We start from the raw sequence: 23234 nt of genomic DNA on the forward strand, positions 1-23234 counted from the left end.
ATTGACTGGTTCATAGGTGAGAGGCTGATTTCAATGGCTTGCTGTCAGTGTGATGAAAGGCCCCTCAACCAACAATGGGGGACTAGCAAGTATCATGTTTATTATACTGTGGTATTCTTTTGATTGACACCATTTTTCTTTTCCAATGAAAACATTAGTTTTCTCTAGTAATCTTAATATTATCTTCCTTGTGTTCTACAGAACAGTGTAGTCAGTTTATGTGGTGTTATTGGCAAAACTATTCAGAGAGAGGGACGTGGTGAAAAAACTTAAAGATAGAAAAAATACCAAAAATGAAGCTGTTATAAGCACATAGCAAAAAATAGTTAGATAGTTGGTAGGGCAGTTGGCAGAAGAAACAATCAAGGAATAGGCAGGATAAAGTGAGGCAATATATTAATTGAAGTATAGAGCAGAAACAAACAGTACATTACATGGATATTATGTTAAATATACATTAAAGCTCTTGCATAATATTTACTTTACCCTATCTGAATTCCTCTGTTTGCATCTTCTTTTACCCATCTAACTCCAAGGCATCGTAAACTATGAAGCTGGAAGTCAATTCTTCTCCCAAGCAGTTCCAAAGGGTCAATGACTATATCATCCTCGCCTAGCGGTCTAAAATATATAACAAAATAATTATATTGTGTGTTGCATGAATTAGTAAATGAGTGTAAAATAGGAAGTCTTACTTCAACAAGGGGTAATAGTAATAAGAGACAAATAACAAGCACATAATATAAAAAAAGTTATTTAGCATTGAGTAAGATCATACTTTCTTTGCACTGATACGACGGTGAGAAAGCTACAGTGCAAGAGAGGGGGAGACACCCAAAGGGGGTGATGGTAAGCAGCACAACATTACAAGTTATTTGGAGTTGAAAATGCTGCGGGCCCAAACACAGGGTGGTGCAGCAAGGAGAAAAATGCCACGGCTGTAGATTGAAGGAAGTGTGTTTTGGAAAGGAGCGGAACTTGAGTAATAGAGGACAGGATTGAGAGTGGAGAAGGAAGGGTTCAAAAGAGAGCAGAGGGAATGGAGGCAAAGTAGGGGAACATTTGGCAACAAGCATTGACAAAGCCAATAGGTTTTGTATATGTGAAAGATATTGGTTTTACCAACGTCTTTTAACCATGTTGTGCAGCACTGTGGCTGCATTCAGCATGGCTGAAAGTTAGAACGGGGAAGAGTAGGATGGCATAGAGTAGAGTGGATTACAGTGGCATGGAGTGGAGTTGTGTGTAGTGGTGCAGAGTAGCACAGAGTTGAGTAGAGAAGATAGGCATATAGTGGAGTGGAGCGGAGTAGAGAGGATGGCCTGAAAAGGAATGGCACGGAGTGGAGTGCAGTATAGTGATGCAGAGTAGCATGGCATAGAGTAGAGTGGCATAGAGTACAGGAGTGTAGAGCTGAGTGGCATAAAGTGGGATAGAGTGGCATAGAGTGCCACAGACAGGCACAGAGTGGAATGGCACAGAGTAGAGTGGTGTTCAGTGGATTGGCACTGAGTATTGTGGTGTAGAGTAGAGTTTCATAGAGTAGAGTGGTGTAGAGTGGAGTAGCGTAGAGTGCCATAGAGTAGCATTGTGTGGAGTGGAATAGAGTGGCGTTGAGCAGAGTGGCATAGAGTGGAGTTGCATAGACTGAAGAGTGCAGTGGCATGGAATGGAGTGGCATAGATTAAATTGGTACAGAGTTGAGCGGCGTAGCGTGGAGTGGCGTAGAGTATAATGGCATAGAGCGGTGTAGAGTAGAGTGGCATCGAGTGGAGGGGAGTAGAGTAGCGAGGCATTGAGTGGAGTGGGGTAGAGTGGAATGGTGTGGGGTAGTTTTGAGTGACGTACAGTGGAGTGGAGTGGCATACAGTAAAGTGCCATAGAGTGGAGTGGTGTAGCATGGAATGGTCTGGTGTAGAGTAGAGAGGTGTAGAGTGGCATAGAGTGGAATGGCATGGAGTACAGAGGCATAGAGTAGAGTGGCATAAAGTGGTATAGAGTGAAGTGGCATAGAGTGCCATAAGGAGGCATTGTGTGGAGTGGAGTAGCAAAGAGACATTTGGAATGGAGTGGGGTAGATTAGAGTGGCGTACAGTAGAGGGATGTGGAGTGGCATAGAGTGGAGAGGTGTAGAATGGATTGGAATGGCATAGAGTGGAGTGGCACAGAGCAGAGTGGCGTAGGGTGGAGTGGCATTGGGTGGAATGGAGTGGCGTAGGGTAGAGTGAAGTTGCGTAGAGTGGAGTGAAATTGCATAGGGTGGAGTGGAGTGGTGAACAGTGGAGTGGAGTGGCGTAGAGTAGATTAAAGGTCATAGAGTAGAGTGGAGCAGTGTAAAGTAGAGTGGAATGGCGTAGAGTAGAGTGGCATGCTGTTGAGTAGAGTGGTGTGGAGTAGAGTGGCATGGAGTGGAGTGGCGTAAAATAGAGTGGCATAGAGTAGACTGGTGTAGATTGGAATGGCATAGAGTGGAGTAGAGTGATAAAGTGACATAGAGTGGCATTATATTGAGTTGAGTAGCATAAAGTAGAATGGAGTGGTGTTGAATAGAGTGGATTGGTGTAGAGTAGACAGAGTAGAATGGCATGGAGTGGAGCGGCATAGAGTGGAGAGGTATAGAGTGGAGTTGTGCAGAGTGGAGTGGAGTGGCATAGAGTAGAGGGAACTAGCAAAGAGGGGCGCATATTAGAGAAGGGTAGAGTAGAGTGGAGTGGTGTGGCTTAGAGTGGCACAGAGTAGAGTGGAAAGATGGAGAGTCAAGTGGCATAGAGTGGAGTGGTGTAGAGCAGCGTGGAGTGCTGTAGAGTGAAGTTGCATAGACTAGAGTGGCAAAGTGTAGTACAGGTGGGGGTGTAATTAACTCAAATGTCATAGAAGCGGCAGATAGGGTGAAGGCAACATAAATAGGAAGCTATATGCCTGTGTTAAAAGTAGAAAACCACATACAGGAATATTATTGAAGCGCTTATAAAAAACAATAACATAATGTGTTTCAAAAAGACAAGAAGGAAAGATGAGGAAGAACACATGTACTTGACCCATGCTCCAGGGAGGAGCTAACACAAGAAAGGAAGGAAGGCCATGGAAGCTAAGCAATCAAAAGAATAATTGAGAGTGTCAACAAAAACAATTAAATGTATGCTGTGGGTGGGTTCATAATTCTACTGAATAGTAAACAATACATCTCGCAGCACAGTGCATGCGCTGTAGAGGCAAGGTCTAAAAACCGAGAGCTCAGCAAAGTGGGAAAATTAAATGGAACTATTCTAGGGAGAAGGAATGGAGAGGAGGAGGATTGCATACCAGGAGCAGGTGGGTAAAGGAACAGTACCAGAGCCACGTCTGAAGGAGGCGCACATATTAATGTCAAAAATAAGTTTTTTATTCTCTTAAACAATTTTTCTTATCCGCCCTATGATGAAAGCAATGAGCGCACAACAAATTTACTAAACTGTTCACTTCTAGCTACAGATCTCTTTTTACCTGACGAATACTTCATCACAGCACAAACTAGATTTCAGGTGACCAATAAGTTAATTGTGGCATTGCGTAACTCTTCAGAGTACACCTACCGGGCAGCATCTAGACAGATTTTTTATCCTACATAAGTCTTGCATAAAGCTACCCAACAGTAATATTCCGCCTTCATCTTCCTTTTTCAGGTAGGCTTAGGTCAGTGCAACCTGCTAACTCTGCTAATGTCTTTTTTTCCTTTCTATCCTCTGTTCTTCATCTAGGTTTAAACTCATCTTTGTGTCTGAATTAATGTAACCAAACACAGGCCCTTTGTTTGAACTAATGCGAATCAGATTTTCCTGTGATGTGCATTAAAACTAAAATGGGTTTCTATGTCTCTTCCTATTACATATCCCTACTAAGAAGGATGCATACAGTTCTATATAGTTATATACAATGATAATTGTTTTCAAATTAAAATTTTCTTGCAAGCATATGTCCATACAGGCTATATGTTTCCCATAAATTAAGATGGTGGTATACTTTCTTTATTTAATTTTTGTGACGTATGCTTGCAAAATATATATATATATAATTTTATTTAGAGTATTTATCTGTACATATTCACACTTCCATTTTAGTAACAGGTCCATTGATCCTTTTGCACTTGAGCTTATCCTTAAAGGAGTTCTAATTTTGTACACCTTAGTAGTCAATATATGTATAGAATTTTAAATTGAACATTTTTATACATATTTAAACCCCTATTTATTCTAGAATTTATTTATATGTATATTTAAATGTATATAGGTTTTTATCTAGCAATTTGGTTATGAAATTTGACTATAGGACATTAGTAGGTACTTAGTTATTTTACAAGATTACCTCACAGCTCATTTGCACAGAAATTGTGGAGTGTCTTATGTACGTCTTTATATAATACAGTCATGTTTATTATGGAGTTATTTATCTATGCCGTTTGCGAAGAAACCCCTAATAGGGTCTTTGGATACTTTTCTGCACAGATGTATTGACTTGTATATATCTGTTTTTAAATACTCTAATATGTACAATCATGACAATTATCTGTATTATCATATTATCAGTTGACCTCACCAGTACTTAATAGGATAGCTATAGCATTCCAGTTACCAGTAATTAACACCATTTTTCAGCAATATTGACCATGTAGTCCCACAATGTATGAAATTTTATCATGATGAATTTGAAGAGTATTTGACCAAGATATTCATTTTTTTCTTTTTAACATAGCAATATATGATGATTGCTATATACATTCAACTGTATAATGTATTTCACAGCTATGATTTGTTCTCACGAACACGACTTCCATTCTAGTCTGTTTGTCAGCAGTAGTGGGTTTCTTTTTTGATGTATTTTGCACTTTGCACTTATTGCACATTTATGCACATCATTCAGTACACGTGACGTGTCAATGCAGTTTTATGGACTACATTTATGTTTTACGCGCCCAAGAGTTATACTACAGACAAAATCAATTATTTTTAACAACCCTTCAATGTATCCATTATAAGTGTACAATTGCTTATTTTTGGCCTTCAAATGCATTGATCCACATAAAATCCAAATAAAAATGTTCATGGGCTGTATCGCGGGCGAGTATGTTTTCCAGTTCCATTACTTTGCCGGTCACGTGTTTTTTTGTAAAATTATGCACTAGCACTTTAAAAAGACTCTGATGTCAGCATTCTATGTCAAGTGAACAAGCGGCTGTTGCTGCGAAACGCGTCTTTGACAAGCAGGAATAAAAATATTGGAAGCACTTACTCTGGGTCCGTGTCCATGTTCGGCGTGCAGCGAGAGACTGTTGAAGTCATTTTGGAAATTCGTATATATATATATACACACATATATATTATTATTATTTTTTTGCTTGGAGTGACCGTGAGAAGTGCCTAAAGGAAATAGCTGAGATCGAAGCTGTAATCGACGCAAACACAGACATAGTGGCAAAAGACGACTTACGTGAAAAAATGAAAGCACGTCTTATTGCATACCAGGACAAAATCAAACAAAGAAAACATACCAAATTCAACCGTGATGCCAGAGATTACGAGCAAGGCAGAATTGTGACCTTTGCCCGCAAATTCGACGCTCCAAGGAGAGTACTGAGAGGTGCTGGTCAAAAAAATATTCAAACAAGGGAAACATCAGAATCGGCTGTGAGCACAGACACAGAATTATCTGGGAGGAATCTTCTGGTACAGCAGCATATACTCTGAGCGCCAAGGGGCGCTTTTTAGAAGAATTCCAACTGATGCGCAACTCCCGACAATGAGGAGGGAGGGGCAGACTACAGGAACAAAGAGGCAAAGGCGCAGAAAGTCGCGAAGAGGCGGCCACTTCAGCACAACAACAAGGAGTGGCCAGCCAAACCCGGAGCAAAAGAGGCCCGAAGAAATAAAGCCTTGAACTGATCTTACAATAATCAACCTAACCAAGAAGAAATTGACTAAAGATCAAGAATCTGTTCTAAAGAAAGGACTTACCTTCTGCCCGCTAAGAAATGAGAGTACACCCAAACACGTATAGATCTGAACCTGTTTACTCGAAAACTCAAACTGCGGAAATTTTTCAAACTAAGGGGATATCATCAATTACCCACCTCTGCAGTACTAAGTGTAACCTCAGACACTTCCCCATTGACCGGCGAGGATCTCAGAATACTCCAATTGATTTCAAGTCAAGAACCAACAAGTTCTCAAGATGAAACATCAAATCTATCGCAAGTAAGGAGCTTTGGCATTAACCAAAAAACAGTAATTACAAAGTTTAAACCGAAGTCCACTTATATACCGATGTCCACATATGACACTATGGATGTGTTTGAAGAAGCAGTAAATCAAGATCTACTAAAAATGAGAACTGCCTCAGTGTCTAATTTGAGAGGCAACTTAACAGGAGGAGAACAAAAAGCTTTACAAGAACTACAAGACGACCAGGACACAATATACAAGCCATCAGACAAAGGTGGTAATATCGTTTTGATGACACGAGAATTTTACACTCAGGAAGCATTTCGCCAATTGTCAGATACAAATTGTTATCAGAAGATCACAGAGGGCGAATATGTTATGAGCATCCATCGATACCACTATCTTATTGCGAAGTGGTCAGACAGGAATATGGTTAACGATAATGAACACAAATTTCTTTCCTGCCCACACCCAGTAACATCCACCTTTTACCACCTACCCAAAATTCACAAAGACGCGAAGAGGCCACCTGGTCGACCTATCGTCTCCTAAATAGGATGTTTAACTGAGGAAATGTCTCAATTTGTAGATCATTTCCTGTCGGACTTTGTCAGAACGTTGCCCTCATATATACAAGACTCTACGCATTTCATTAAGAGTATCATGGACATAACATGGGAACAGGATATGATCATGATTGTATTAGATATAACTAGCCTATATACGGTGATTGAACATCAGAAGTGACTACAAGCTGTACAATATTTTCTCAAGGGAAGGTCGATTCAATTGTCAGAACATAACGAAATGTTATTAGAATTTGCAGAGTTTGTTCTCAATAATAATATCTTCCTTTTCGAAAAGCAACATTACCGCCAGATAAGGGGTACCACGATGGGCACCTGCTTTACCCCCAGCTACGCGAACTTATTCGTTGGCTGGTGGGAGAAGCAGGTGGCCTGGTCGGATAAGTACAGCGAATGGGTGAATTGTATCATATCCTGGCATAGGTATATAGATGACCTATTTATCTTATGGAAAGGTCCAAAATCCCAAGCAGAAGAATATATTGACAAACTAAATAGGAACTCACTTAGGGCCCGATGTAGGTAGGCATTTACCGGTCGGTAACGGCCGAATTCGGCCGTTACCGACCGGTAAATGCCTTTTCCAATGTAGGGGGCATTTATTTACAGATTCGGTATTTTTACCAAATCTGTATTTACCGAATCGGTAAAATTACCGAATTGGTAAATACAGACTCGGTAAAAATACAGAATCTGTAAATGCAGATGTAGGTGGCGCTTTAAACAGTGTCACAGGCCTCTAAGAATTCGTTATTTACCATGTAATACTATTGCATGGTAAATAACGAATTCAGGTGTACATGCACATCTGTGCATGTACACCTGTGCCATGTGACACACAGACATGCCCTTAGGGCATGTATGTGTGCCACATGGCATACAACCCTGACATTGGGGTGCTACAGGGTGTCAAAGTGACACCCCGTTCCCCCTGGCAGGATTCGGTATTTACCGATTCAGTAATTACCGAATCGGTATTTGCCATTGATTCCTATGGGCTTCAAGGCCCATAGGAATCAATGGCAAATACCGATTCGGTATTTACCGAATTGGTAAATACCGAATCTTACAGATTCGGTAATTGAAAAAGAAAAATTACCTACATCTGCCTACTTCCAATTTACCTACTCTTAAATACCGAATCAGTATGATTCGTTATTTAAGAGTAGGTAAATCGAGATTACCTACATCGGGCCCTTAATATCCACTTCAGTGGACAGATGAGCCAGGAAGAAGTCTCCTTTTTAGACCTAAAAGTTTTCATTAGAGACGGCAAGATCTTCACTACACTGTTTAGAAAGGCACAGCCGGAAATGCGATTCTGGAGGCTAGTAGTAGTCATCAAAAAAGCTTAAAAAATAGCATACCGTATGGCGAACTGCTCCGATTGAAAAGGAACTGTTCAAACAACGATGACTTTGAAAATGCAGCATCTGATGCCATCCATAGGTTTCAGGAGAGAGGATACCGACAGGATTTGATGACCAAAACATCAGAAAAAGTAGAGAAAATTCCACGCAGATATCTATTAAGAGAAAAAAAATCATCTACTAAGTGTGAAGAGGAATCTTGCAGATTTATTACTACTTTCTCAAGTGAGGCGGGACCCTTAGAGAAATCTTATGTCGTAAGTGGCACATTCTGGAAACACCAAATAATAGGGAAGAACCTACCTAAATATCCACAGATAACCTTTAAACGCAGTAGGTCATTAAAAGATTCCCTAGTTAAAAGTCACTATGAACCAGTCCCATTTGTCCCGAGATTAAGCAATCTGACAGGGTTTTTCCCCTACTCGAAATGTAAAGCATGCAAAAATAGCCCCAAAGTATTATCTTATCAGGTTCCAGGCATGAAAAGCACTAAGAAAATTAATAAATTCAATACACCGTACTGTGTATACTGCCTAGTATGCCCATGTATGAAAATCTATATAGGCAGCACTACACACCCCACAAAGCGCAGAATCCTGGAGCATGCCCAGGCAATCGAAAACAAGGATCCCTCATACCCAGTAGCGAGGCATTTCTCTCAGTTTCATAACAGTGACCGTAACCTCCTCAAATTCTTCTGTATCGACCACGTCCCTATCAGTGAGCGTGGCGGAGACAGAGACTTGAGATTACGTAGACTTGAATCGAGATACATAATTGACTTACATACAAATATACCATTTGGCCTAAATGCTGAAGAGGAACTGTCCATACATTTGGGTTAAGCAAATGTTCTGTAACAATTGGATTGGGGAGGCAGTGAAATTCCTTTATGATACTGAAGATGTAACAGTTAAAACAATCTTAAAGGTTTTTTTTTTTATCTGCATAGGATCCCTATCTGTGATTTAAATTTATGCTGTGATGAATGAAGACATCATCAATTTCATATTGAGATGAATTAACTGAGGATTTCTTTTGAGTAATGAGTTTGCCCATTCAGGGCTCAATCATGTTTTTGATAAAATAATTTGAAGAAAGGTGGAATGAATTGCTACTCAAAAATAGAATGATTAAAATTTTTGTAAGGAATATTGTTGTTTAAAACAACCGCCCATCCAGGGCTCAATTGTGCGCCACAAGAATAACGAATGAATTTAATTTGATTGATAATACTGTGTATATAATTGTTGCATATATAAATAATGTATATATTTACATTCCAATATGGTGCCCGTAATGAAGGTTGAGTAGCAGTCCACTAGGTTTCAGGGGCGTTATAGTTAGCTGGACATTTCACTCGTCAAAACCCTAGAAATTCCCCCGTTATAGTTAGTTCAGCTAACTATAACTCGCGCGCCCTCAATGCAGTGCTGATAACGTCACATATTACATCACTCATGACATCACTGATGACATCTCACATGACATCACTGATGACATCAGCAAGTGAATGTGTGTCTGTATGAAAATTAAATATGTTTTATATATATATATATATATATATCTCAAGGTCGATGGAAGAATAAATGGGTATATAAGTGTGTAAAAGGATGATTGTTTTGTAAAATTGATTGTATAACTGACTGATTAAGTATATCTTAGTGAATACTGTTTAAATATGTAAATATCGGTAACAGTCTCTCACTTTGTGTATAAGTGGCCGCATGGGTTGGTGAGTAGCTACATGAGTGTCTATATGGGTTATTATTTGTTTTTTTGAGTATCAGTATGAGAGTCTGAGTGTCTGTATGGTTCGGTGGGGGGTATTACTTAGTGCATAGATGCATGAATGAGTGACTCACTGTTTGTATGTGTTGAAGACAACATGTGTGCAGGACTGTGTGGGTGGATTAGTGTGTGTATGGGTGTGTTAGTGAGTGAATGACTGTTTCAATAGTGTCTATATAAGTAACTACATATGTTTTAAACTAGTATATGTGCGTATTGGTGTATGTTAGAGTGAGAGATTGGAACAGTTCCTGTATAAATAAGTATGTGTTTCTATAAGTGATTGTTTAAGAGAGTAAGTATGTGTAAGTTTCTGTAGAAGTGTGGTGGTGTGTGTATAACTGTATATGCAAGTAAATGAATGTTTGATACTTTGTTTGCATGTGTGACTATGTGTGTGAGTAACTATATGTATGAGTGTTGGTGTATAACCGGATGAATAGGTGTATGAGTACATATGATGAGTGAGTACATGTATGAGTGACTGTATAGGACTGTTGGTAAATGAGTCAATGTGTGTGTAGATCTTGAAATTAATGAATAGGTGTGTTGTAAGAGGTATTGGTATGTCCATTGTTTTGAAAATGTTTGTTTCTATTTTTGAATGTGTGTATCAAAGGTTATATTAGGGTGAGAGGAGGTCTGCCACTCTATCACAAGGATGGTGTCATCAGTGATGTTATTTGACATGTCATCAGTGATGTCATGAGTGATGTCACTGACCATGTCATGAGTGATGTAATATGTGACGTCATCTGCAGTGCATTGCGGGCGCGCAAGTTATAGTTAGCTGAACTAACTATAACGGGGGAATTTCTAGGGTTTTGTACGAGTGAAATGTCCAGCTAACTATAACGCCCCTGAAACCTATGGTTTTTTCAGTGAATTTCTAAGGTTTTTAAATGCTAATTTCTAACTATAACATGCCTGAAACCTATGTTTTTTTCAGTGAATTTCAAAGGTTTTTTAAATGCTAATTCCTAACTATAATGTGCCTGAAATCTATGTTTTTAAGTGAATTTCAAAGGTTTTTCAAATGCTAGTTTCTAACTATGCCTACAGAGGTAGTACATGTGAAGAAACAAGAAAAAACGCACAGAAAGAAGCAAAAGAAATACAGAAAGAAGCAACAGAAGTCCTCAAAGATGAAGAAAGGTGCATGAAGAAGCAAGCCATGTGCAGAAAGAACCAACAGAGAAGCAGAAAGAGGCCTTGTTACAAAATCATCCTGTGCCCACAGCTTTTTCAGACGCGTACTGGTGTTAACTGACTCTGACTAACCAGACCTAGAGCCAGTAGTATGCTAAAAGACACTTAGAATACAGTGAAAACACCTACATACACTATGGAACACTTTGCGTTGGGGTACCCCTGTGATTAGCATGACCTCCTCTGTAAGCCCCTAGTATATAATAGGGCAGGGGGATTAAAACTACCTCTTAAAACGCGCCACAGGGTGCGTTTGCACACTGGTGAAGGGAGGGGAGGGCCTGAAATGACAAGCCTGCAAACACGCCCTGTGGGCGATTTAAGTTGGGGGGCAAAGTCCTCTTGAATCCCGAGGGTCCCTGGGGGCCAACTAACCCACCAGGTATGTCCAGTAAGTGCCACAGGGTTGCACTGCAGAGAGGTGTAAAATGGGGCTTGGCCTCAGACCACCTCTCTGCAACGCAGCTCTGTGGTGCTTACTGGAGGTACATGGTAGGCTAGTTGGACCCAGGGGCCCTCAGGACTAAAGGGGACTTAATTCCCCAACTTAAAACATGCCACAGAGCTTGTTTGCACACGTCACCTCAGGCCGGTCCCCTCCCATCACCACTGTGTAAACACGCCCTGTGGTGTGTTTTAAGTTGGGTAAATAATTCCCCTTCAATCCTTTGGGTCCCTAGGGTCCAACTAGCCCACTAAGTACCTCCAGTAAGCGCCAGAGAGCTGCGTTGCAGAGAGGTGTAAAAAGGGGCACGGCCTAGACCACCTTTCTGCAACGTGGCACAGTGGCGCTTACTGGAAACTCCTGGTGGGCTAGTTGGCCCCCAGGTTCCCTCAGGACTGAAGGGGAATTATTTCTCCAACTTAAAACGTGCCACAGGGCATGTTTGCACACGTCCCCTCAGGCCCCGTTCCCTCCCTTCACCACTGTGTAAACGCACCCTGTGGCCATTTTAAGTTGAGAGATTAAGTCCCCTTTGAATCCTAAGGGTCCCTAGGGTCAAACTAGCCCACTAGGTACCTCCAGTAAGCGCCACAGAGCTGCATTGCAGAGAGGTATAAAAAGGGGCTTGGCCTCTGAACACCTGTCTGCAACGCAGCTCCCTGGCGCATATTGGAAGCACCTAGTGGGCTAGTTGGCCCTCAGGGACCCTCAGTGTTGAAAGAGAATTAATTCCTCAACTTACAACTCGCCACGGGCGTGTTTGCACACATCACCTCAGGCCCCGTCCCCTCCCTTCACCACTGTGTAAACGCGCCCTGTGGCCGTTTTAAGTTGAGAGATTAAGTCCCCATGAATCCGGAGGGTCCCTAGAGTCTAACTAGCCCACTAGGTACCTCCAGTAAGCGCCACAGAGCCGTGTTGCAGAGAGATGTAAAAAGGGACACGGCCTAGACCACCTCTGCAACGCAGCGCAGTGGCACTTACCGGAAGCACCTGGTGGGCTAGTTGGCCTCCAGGCTCCCTCAGAATTGAAGGCGAATTATTTCCCCAACTTAAAATTCGCCGCAGGGCATGTTTGTACACGTCACCTCAGGCCCTATCCCCTCCCTTCACCACTGTGTAAACGCGCCCTGTGGTAGTTCTAAGTTGAGAGATTAAGTCCCCTTTGAATCTTAATGGTCCTTAGGGTCAAACTAGCCCACTAGGTACCTCCAGTAAGCGCCACAGAGCTGCACTGCAGAGAGGTGTAAAAAGGGACGTGGCCTCTGAACACCTGTCTGCAACGCAGCTCCCTGGCGCATACTGGAGATACCTGTTGGGCTAGATGGCCCTCAGGGACCCTCAGTATTGAAAGAGAATTAATTCCTCCACTTACAACTCGCCACGGGGCACGTTTGCACAATGGTGAAGGAAAGGGGCGTGGCCTGAGGTGACACGTCTCCAAACATGCCCTGTGGCACATTTTAAGTTGGAGAATTAATTCCTCCTCAATCCTGAGTGTCCCTGGGAGCCAACAAGCCTATCAGGTACCTCCAGTATGCGCCAGAGAGCTGCATTGTAGAGAGGTGTTCAGAGGCCATACCCCTTTATACAACACTCTTCAATGCAGCTCCGTGGTGCTTACTGGAGGTACCTGGTGGGCTAGTGTGCCCCCAGGGACCCTCAGGATTGAAGAGGAATTAATTCCTCAACTTAAAACGCGCCACAGGGCGTGTTTGCACACATGTCACCTCAGGCCCCACCCCTTCTCTTCACCACTGTGCAAACGCGCCCCGTGGCGGGTTTTAAGTTGGGGTATTAACTCCTTTTGAATCCTGAGGGTCCCTGGGGTGCAACTAGCCCACTAGCTACCTCCACTCAGCGCCACAGAGCGTCCTCCTGCCTTGCAGAGGTCCTCGATGGCCTGGTGGTGGGGATGACCCTCCAGGCGGGCGCCCTTTTCGCCGGACGTCCCTGATTCCCAACAGATTCGCCAACGGGTCCCCAATGAGTTGCCAACGATTTGGATTGTCTTGTCGGGCTTTCCCCGAGTCCTCCCCGAAGTCCGGCTTGCCTGTTACCGAGATCCCATGTCGTGTGTTTTCCGGTGCGAACTCCTGCGGCGCTGCATCTTCACTCGTTTGGCGGTCTGCGCAAACCTGGAGTCCGGCCGTCCCCTTTCAATTTCGCCTGTAATGACCCGGTTGGTGGTTGCGAGGCCATGGGGAACCACGGATAATCTCGGGTCAAACTCTTACTGGCGTCACCTCCCACCCCTGAAATCAACTTCTTCAGCAACGACTCCCCCCCAACGGATTTCAACGACTATTCAGGAATGTCTGCCTCCCGGGCCCTCAAGGAGCACTGCTAGGTGTCAAGGGAGCTATAAGTTGAGTCTGGCCCCTCCGCCTATGGTACTTTGATGCGTCAAACAAAAAGGTACTTTTCTTCAACTTTGTGGAAAATTGTTTTTTTACAACGAGCTAGGGCTGAAGGCTGGCCTGGACTCAAAATGGCAGCACCTTAAGTAGCCGTGGGCATATATTCGGTTCGTGAATGGCTGCTTTTGTCAAACCAGGTGTAAGGCAAGCCCTTTTGGGAGGTCGTACCTTTCGAAGCTCTATTGATTATTCTCAAATCCCAGGACATATACAGTTGTTTGTGGAATCGCCGACTGATCACTGCCTGACCTTAAAATGGCGGCGGTTGAAGACAAATGATCTGCTGGCGCCCTAAAGACATCGGTAACGCTGACTCTGCCTTTGTGTGCCATCAATGCTGCGGCAGTCCTGGAGAAATGTGTCATGGGCGTGCTTTTGTGTGTGCGTTTGTGCGTGTAAAAGGGGGTATGTGCGGAAGCACGTGTGTGTGTGCGCCTGTATGTGTATTAAAGACTATGTTCACATTTGTGTGTGCTTGTGCACGTCTGTGCGTTTGATGGTGTGAACATGTATTTGGGTGTTTTTGTTTTGGAGCATATGATTCTATGTGTGCTTGTGTTTGTGCGCACAGATGTTTCTGCATGTGTGCTTATGTCTGTTCATCTGATCGTGTGTGCATGTATTTGAGTGTTTTTGTATTAGAGCATGGGATTGTATATGTGCGTGTGGAGGTTTCTGTGTGTGCGCCCCCTGTTCGCGTATGAGAGTGTGTGCGCACATTTGTGGTGTACTTGTGCATATCTGTGCGTGTGATAGTGTGTGTATGTGGGCATGTATTTGAGTGTACGTCCTTGGGTATTTTTGTACTGGAGCATGTGATTGTATGTGTGCTTGTGTTTTTGATAGTTTCTGTATGTGGGCTTGTGTGTTTTTGCGTGTATGAGAGTGAGCGCATTTGTGTGTGCTTGTCCATGTCTGTGCATGTGTTGGTGTTTGCGTGTGCATGTATTTAGGTGTTTTTGTATTAGTGCTTGCGATTTTATGTGTGCTTGTGTTCTTGGATGTTTCTGGCTATGTGCGTGTCTGTGTGCATCAGTGTGCATATGAGAGTGTGTGCTCACATTGGTGTGTGCATATGTATGTCTGTGCGTGTGATGGTGTGGGCACGCTGGATTTGTTATTTTGTGACAGCCGATGTCCTGGATAGTGACTTTAACTGCCTGATGCCTGACCTTAGGATGGCCACCAGTGTACCATACAGTCCCCTGCCTGACCCCAAGATGGCTTCCATAGTGGACCCCTACACGCTGTTTTACTTCCCTGGGACAACAATTGGGCATTGACCAGACCTTGAAGCGATCCCCTAACCTGCCTACACATCAGGACTTGGAACCTGCGGAACTTACCCCAGACTGTGGAAACCTAGCAATTTGGCTGATGCCCGGTGGAGCTACCATATAGCTAAAGAGGAGATGGGTTGTGGACTCCCCCTCCTTGCCGTCACCTACCCAGCCGGACCTTGGGTGAATTTTCCCCTCGTCTCTACGTCCTATCTTCCTCCTACCCCTTTACCCTATCTCCTTACCCTTCCTTGCTCCATTCACCTTGTCCCCTATGTTCTTTAAACGCTTTTCTTGATACTTATGTAACTTTTAACTGATGTAAATTGCAACATTATTGTCCCTCATGTAAAGCGCTCCGATTAAATCTGGTCTAGCCAGCGCTATATAGTAACTCATTAATTAATTTTGTTCCCATTTAGTACTCTTTCTCTCTTTGCCTTCCTCCCTAGCTCCTAGCTCCTATCCACTCTCCCCTGAATCTCTCACCTTTCCTGCTAGTCTGCCTAGCCCCCTGTCCTTTGTGCCCTTTGACTAAGCACTCCTTCTCCCCTTGTTGGGGAAAGATCCAATATTTATACTCTGGAGTCTCAGCGTACACGTTGAGAGAGTCCACTGCGCAAAGGGAGCCACTCACAGATGAGGTATGGTATGGCACCCCTTGCCAAAGCACTCCCACTCCCCTTTTTGGGGTAGGATCCAGTATGTAGGCCTTGGAGTCTCAGAGACCCCTCTGAGAGAGTCCACTGCATAAAGGAAGCCTCCCGCAACAGAGATAGGGAAGCGATACCACTTCCCCTGGGATCACAGCTTACTGGACTTTGGACGTTGCTTTGACTCGTCTACCGGTTTGTGTCCCAGTCACCCTTCCCCTCCTCTTTCCTTGCGGTGTCCTTCACCCTCCCCTCCTCTTTCCCTCCTTCATTACCTGTCCTGTCATTACTTCCCCAGCTCCTTCCCCCCTCCCTTAAATCTTTCCCCTTGCCTGCTTTGCCCCTTACATATTTGTGCTTATTGTTTATCCTGACCGTACAAGTTGCAGAGAGGTGTAAAAAGGGGCATGGCTTCAGAACACCTCTCCGCAACACAGCCCCCTGGCGCATACTGGAGGTTCCTGGTGGGCTAGTGGGCCCCCAGGGACCCCCAGTATTCAAGGGGAATTTGTTCCCCATCAGCAAACGCACCAGGGGGCGTGGTCTCCGGCGCGATGCTGGTCTTTCATTTTTTTCTTAAAGAAGGGGGGCTGTGTGCCCCCCCTTCTTTTTCTAATTTATTGGCCCTGGGAACCCAATCCCCCAGGGCCTGCCCCTAATTTCTAAAAAATACATTGGAAGGGGGCCGTGTGGCCCCCCTCCTGAGGATTTAATCGGCCCGGGTGTAGTAATCAAAAATCCACTTCTCAGGGGTTCCACTGATACTTAGTCCATTTAAACCAACAAAGAAGAAATTGGCACAGAAGCTGAAATATAACAGAGAGTTTTATTAACCTCAAATGAGGTGAGACTACATCACACAGAAGCCTTAGCAGCTGAATGAGGCAGTCTAAGGAGTACAGAACACTGTGGCCTTATATATGTAAGGGTTTCATACTCAGCATAAAACCAAGGGGCAGTCCTGGCTCGAGCTAAAGGCATTCCTATGAACCAGTAGGAACATAGAAAATATTTGTACATTAATTTTTTAATAAATTTATTAATATCCTAATTCATTGCTAGGTGGGCATTTTCCATTCTAAACATTTCATTAAGCTTGTATGAGCAGGAATACAAGGGGAACAAAGCATTTAGTCATCATTAACATTCAGATAGCAGAAGAAAGTAATGACCACTATTATAAATAGCCTAAAATCATCTAGTAGGTCCTATGCATTTCAGTGACTATTATATATTCAGGTGAGACAGTGGTGATCCTTATCAATGCTCTCAGGTAAAATGGGAATACCCTTTATCAGAGTAGAGACAGAACACTACTTTAAAACGATGCCAGCAGAACAGTAAGAACAGTCCCACAAAGTCACTTCTGGTGAACCATGTTGGATGCTAGGGGCGGAGCCACTAGAGGCTATTCCTCTTCCATGGCAATTCAGTCAAATGGGAACATCCCACACCCACTTTTATACAGTGGCACTGGAAACAATTGTGCAACTTATGCCAAAGTCCGTTCTAGGCCTCTTTGGTAGCCTGCTATCGTCCATCAAATCTGCTTCCGTTGTCTTCTTCCGCGTTGGGCCTCTTGATCCAGGCCTTCCATGAAAATAATGCGTCTCAGTATCTGTTGGAGTGCCCTCCTGGCAAACACTCACAGCTCACTCGAAAGTCTCAATGTCTCAATGCAGTGCACCAGTGTCTCTCCTCTGCGGCAGGCACTACAGATATTGTGCTCTTTGTTGGTCATGGGCACAGATCATCTCGTGCAGACCCAGGTTCTGCTTAAACAGAAAAAGCAATAAAATGTCATCTTCAGCTACATTCTCAGGCTCCAACACTCATTATTCAGTGTCAGAGGATGCTCGGGCTGCTCTTTCATTTTATTTTTCCTTTCAACATGGGTACCACAATGTAGTGCCTTTTGCCAATCTTGGATTCTCCGGTGCACTGCCCTTCCGTTGGAGCAAAGAGAAGGGTGGCCAAAACTCAGGCCAAGGGGCTCAAGGGACTGCACACTGTCCAAGGTTACCAGCACATGACAGGTAGAAAACTGAAGCCTCAAACTAACCCTGCCATCAACAAAAGGGTCCTTCACTTTCGCTCTTTTGCACTGAAACTCTGGTTCTGTGGCAAACAGGGAACCAGCTCCTCCTTCTTGTCTGATGTCCAACTCCGTCTGATGGAGCAAGCACGATGCTTTGGAGATGCCATTGATGGCGCGCTGGCGATCGCTGTCCAGCCTTGCTACTTTCTGGGTGCTGTCACTGATGAGAATTAGGACTCATCTTTATCTTTGATCTGCAGGTTATTATGACTCTTCCTTTTACTGTGGAAGATCCCGCAGAACCTAGTGACGTAGGAAATGTGACACAGTTGTTAGTTTCCTTGAAATTAGCGCAAACACAGTTCATTGTATTTAACAATGGGACTGCAAGCAGGTGGCCTGCAATCTGCGAGGGAGTGGCCAGACGCCATAGGACAACTCTGGTCTAGAATGCACTGTCACTCTCAAAGGATACAAAGGCAGTACTTCTAATCTCTTCAATTGGGTACTTCTCATATCCTCACTAACTTCAATGTGGGAGCATTATCCTTTGCCATCTAAGGGTAGATAGCTACATGGGAATTCTATCTAAATGTGTGTCCTCACACATAGTGGCATTGTCTGAGGGGGTAAACACATTTTTTTTTTAATGCTTACGTCTAGGTGTTCCTAAATTCCTTATCTAGAACACCTCAAAAGGGAAATCGCATGATACAAATTATCAGGGACATGAAGATACCTCCCTTTAATAAATGTGCATCAGGTGCACTATGCAATACGCAGGCTAATAATCAAAATGTGGAAACAAAAGACAAGAACTAGTGAGTCCTGGTATTTCCATGATTAGAACACATCTGATCCCACCAAAAATTAAAGCAGCAGGAATAAAAGGGAAAGGAAAACCAAATTAAAATAGGCCTTGAAAATTTGTCAAGTTCAAAAAAATAAACGTAAGGTATCTCCTATTGAGGTGGAAAACTTGTCTTACTATAGTATTGAGTCAGTTAACCAGTCTATCACTACCCTGACAGTCAGACTAGAAAACATCAAAGTGGGCCTAAATTTTTTTTTTAAATACCAGCTTGGTCATACAGAAGGGAATTATACATAATATGGGGGTCCCTGGTACATCACTGCAGTCTGGAAGTGTGAACTTGAACAATACACCAACAATAATAAAAGGGCTGATTGGTGAAAGGAATACGGAAAAAGGGAAATGGGACTAGGACACAGCTAAAATCCCCAATAACTAGGCACAATGCAACATCGATCAGGGGAGAAGCGGAAAAGAAAAATGTATAGGAAGAACAAGAAATTACTTGGGTGATAGTCAGGCATGTGACACAACACCAAGAGTACAGGTGATACACAAAAGACCAGAGTAGTACACAAATTTTAACTCTACCACCGGCCGCTACACCATATACTGTAATCTCAGCTACTGATCCAGTTCCTTTGAGGAACAAAACCATACACTACCTAGGAAGCAGAACATGATTAACTAATGCAATATTATAAGGAAGGTTCAGGTCACCTTTAGCAAGAGCCACAAATTTATAGTCCTCCTTCGGTTCCAATCAAGGAACATTTAATCAAGGGCTACCTGTTCCTTAAGGGAAGGGGCAGTAGTGTGACTAACTGCAGGTGACACGCTTTTAATCCTGTATAACTCTTTTATTGTTCTTCAATACCATTATAGCCAAATAGACATGCACTGATGAAGTGTTGTCTCTCATGTTCACAGCATGAAATATCATATCTGTGGAATTTAGTAACCAGAACAAGTCCAACCAACTGTTGCGTAGCGATGGGCATCGTCATGACCATCCCCTCACAACACAGAGAAGCTTGTAATAGTATTAAACAACAAAAACATAGAAACAAAGACATGCATAACAGAAACACACACATGACAAGCCATCAGGTATACTTGCTGTGTACCAAGCATAGAAAGCATAGACAAATTACAATAGCATATGTCAATGAGCGGTGACACACAATACTATGTCATGCACTTTATGCACAATGAACCTGCAGCCAAAACCCAATATTCTGGCCTGCTTAATTTGTCAGGCTTAAAATCAAAATTCAATTTTCTTTTACTTTTCTTACCCTCCTTTTGACAGCAGGTCACCTTAGTGGTGATGAGCTGTCAAATACAACTTACTGTGTCACTTCTGACACACAGGACCAGCAGGAACAACATGTAAGCATGTTAAGCCACCTTAATTTTGACTGTTCTAAAGTAAAACTGTTTCTGTGTGTCCCTTGCGCCACAATTTTTCCTGTGAAAAATAAATCTGAATTTGCTAATTGTTTTTACCTAGGCATGTAGCCCACAAAATTCTAAGAAAGAGCTTCATCTTATTTTCTGTCTAAAACTAATGCAACATTTTATTTTCTGTTAAATTAAGGTATATGTGGACATTATTTTTCAAGAGCAGAAGCAGTGTGTAATATACTTCTCTAACAATCCAGAAGTCAGCTATTTGTATTATACCTAAATGTATGCAGTTACTGAAGTCTAAGGCACTTTAAAGCTACTGTAAATGGCAAGAATGCTATTTAAATAGTCTATTTTACCCAATTTCGACTTTGATATTTGGGGCACTTAAAAATAAATATCCTATAATTGTGTTACATATTAATCAACCTCAGAATGTCCTTTACAGAATGCAGAGATTGGACATTAGACATATCTCATGTAAATCCGAATGAGGTGCACACAGCTCGTCCCATCAGCGTGTGACCCCGGAGCATGATGGTCGATGTGGTCGGTATCAGCGGGTGCGCTTCTACCCGAGTTTAAAGTCTTGAGGGTGTTCACTGGTGTGCTTGCCATCCCTGGACACGTGTTTCGCGTTCATTAACGCTCATCAGCAGGGATTAGGCGTGTGCACGGGGTTGCTGCGTGGGCTGCCGAAAATATTCTTAGGTCCAGATACATCTTAAGGCGCGCAGGTGCGTTGTCTCGAGGTCGTCACCTCCACCGGCTCAAGGGAGCCTGTATAAATAGTAAGTCCGAATGAGGTCGCACACTGCTCGTCCCATCAGCGTGTGACCCCGGAGCATGATGGTCGATGTGGTCGGTATCAGCGGGTGCGCTTCTACCCAAGTTTAAAGTCTTGAGAGTGTTCACTGGTGTGCTTGCCATCCCTGGACACGTGTTTCGCGTTCATTAACGCTCATCAGCAGGGATTAGGCGTGTTCACGGGGTTGCTGCGTGGGCTGCCGAAAATATTCTCAGGTCCAGATACCTCTTAAGGCGCGCAGGTGCGTTGTCTCGAGGTCGTCACCTCCACCGGCTCAAGGGAGCCTGTATAAATAGTAAGTCCGAATGAGGTCGCACACTGCTCGTCCTATCAGCGTGTGACCCAGGAGCATGATGGTCGATGTGGTCGGTATCAGCGGGTGCGCTTCTACCCGAGTTTAAAGTCTTGAGGGTGTTCACTGGTGTGCTTGCCATCCCTGGACACGTGTTTCGCGTTCATTAACGCTCATCAGCAGGGATTAGGCGTGTGCACGGGGTTGCTGCGTGGGCTGCCGAAAATATTCTTAGGTCCAGATACCTCTTAAGGCGCGCAGGTGCGTTGTCTCGAGGTCGTCACCTCCACCGGCTCAAGGGAGCCTGTATAAATAGTGAGTCTGAATGAGGTCGCACACTGCTCGTCCCATCAGCGTGTGACCCCGGAGCATGATGGTCGATGTGGTCGGTATCAGCGGGTGCGCTTCTACCCGAGTTTAAAGTCTTGAGGGTGTTCACTGGTGTGCTTGCCATCCCTGGACACGTGTTTCGCGTTCATTAACGGTCATCAGCAGGGATTAGGCGTGTGCACGGGGTTGCTGCGTGGGCTGCCGAAAATATTCTTAGGTCCAGATACCTCTTAAGGCGTGCAGGTGCGGTGTCTCGAGGTCGTCACCTCCACCGGCTCAAGGGAGCCTGTATAAATAGTAAGTCCGAATGAGGTCGCACACTGCTCGTCCATCAGCGTGTGACCCCGGAGCATGATGGTCGATGTGGTCGGTATCAGCGAGTGCGCTTCTACCCGAGTTTAAAGTCTTGAGGGTGTTCACTGGTGTGCTTGCCATCCCTGGACACGTGTTTCGCGTTCATTAACGCTCATCAGCAGGGATTAGGCGTGTGCACGGGGTTGCTGCGTGGGCTGCCGAAAATATTCTTAGGTCCAGATACCTCTTAAGGCGCGCAGGTGCGTTGTCTCGAGGTCGTCACCTCCACCGGCTCAAGGGAGCCTGTATAAATAGTAAGTCCGAATGAGGTCGCACACTGCTCGTCCCATCAGAGTGTGACCCCGGAGCATGATGGTCGATGTGGTCGGTATCAGCGGGTGCGCTTCTACCCGAGTTTAAAGTCTTGAGGGCGTTCACTGGTGTGCTTGCCATCCCTGGACACGTGTTTCGCGTTCATTAACGCTCATCAGCAGGAATTAGGCGTGTGCACGGGGTTGCTGCGTGAGCTGCCGAAAATATTCTTAGGTCCAGATACCTCTTAAGGCGCGCAGGTGCGTTGTCTCGAGGTCGTCACCTCCACCGGCTCAAGGGAGCCTGTATAAATAATAAGTCCGAATGAGGTCGCACACTGCTCGTCCCATCAGCGTGTGACCCCGGAGCATGATGGTCGATGTGGTCGGTATCAGCGGGTGCGCTTCTACCCGAGTTTAAAGTCTTGAGGGTGTTCACTGGTGTGCTTGCCATCCCTGGACACGTGTTTCGCGTTCATTAACGCTCATCAGCAGGGATTAGGCGTGTGCACGGGGTTGCTGCGTGGGCTGCCGAAAATATTCTTAGGTCCAGATACCTCTTAAGGCGCGCAGGTGCGTTGTCTCGAGGTCGTCATCTCCACCGGCTCAAGGGAGCCTGTATAAATAGTAAGTCCGAATGAGGTCGCACACTGTTCGTCCCATCAGCGTGTGACCCCGGAGCCTAATGGTCAATGTGGTCGGTATCAGCGGGTGCGCTTCTACCCGAGTTTAAAGTCTTGAGGGTGTTCACTGGTGTGCTTGCCATCCCTGGACACGTGTTTCGCGTTCATTAACGCTCATCAGCAGGGATTAGGCGTGTGCACAGGGTTGCTGCGTGGGCTGCCGAAAATATTCTTAGGTCCAGATACCTCTTAAGGCGTGCAGGTGCGTTGTCTCGAGGTCGTCGCCTCCACCGGCTCAAGGGAGCCTGTATAAATATTAAGTCCGAATGAGGTCGCACACTGCTCGTCCCATCAGCGTATGA

General features: G+C 44.2%; 1 protein-coding gene across 1 annotated transcript in view; it reads right to left on the reverse strand.

The window, feature by feature from the left end:
* Positions 1-23234, reverse strand: part of LOC144761711 (kinesin-like protein KIF28) — a 982011-nt gene that overhangs the window by 408255 nt on the left and 550522 nt on the right. The window contains exon 17 of the mRNA XM_078646973.1: positions 487-621. Within this exon, the coding sequence (XP_078503099.1) occupies positions 487-621 (135 nt within the window). The remainder of the gene's footprint in view (positions 1-486; positions 622-23234) is intronic.

This window comes from Lissotriton helveticus, chromosome 6, assembly GCF_964261635.1.
Source record: "Lissotriton helveticus chromosome 6, aLisHel1.1, whole genome shotgun sequence".
NCBI lineage: Eukaryota > Metazoa > Chordata > Amphibia > Caudata > Salamandridae > Lissotriton > Lissotriton helveticus.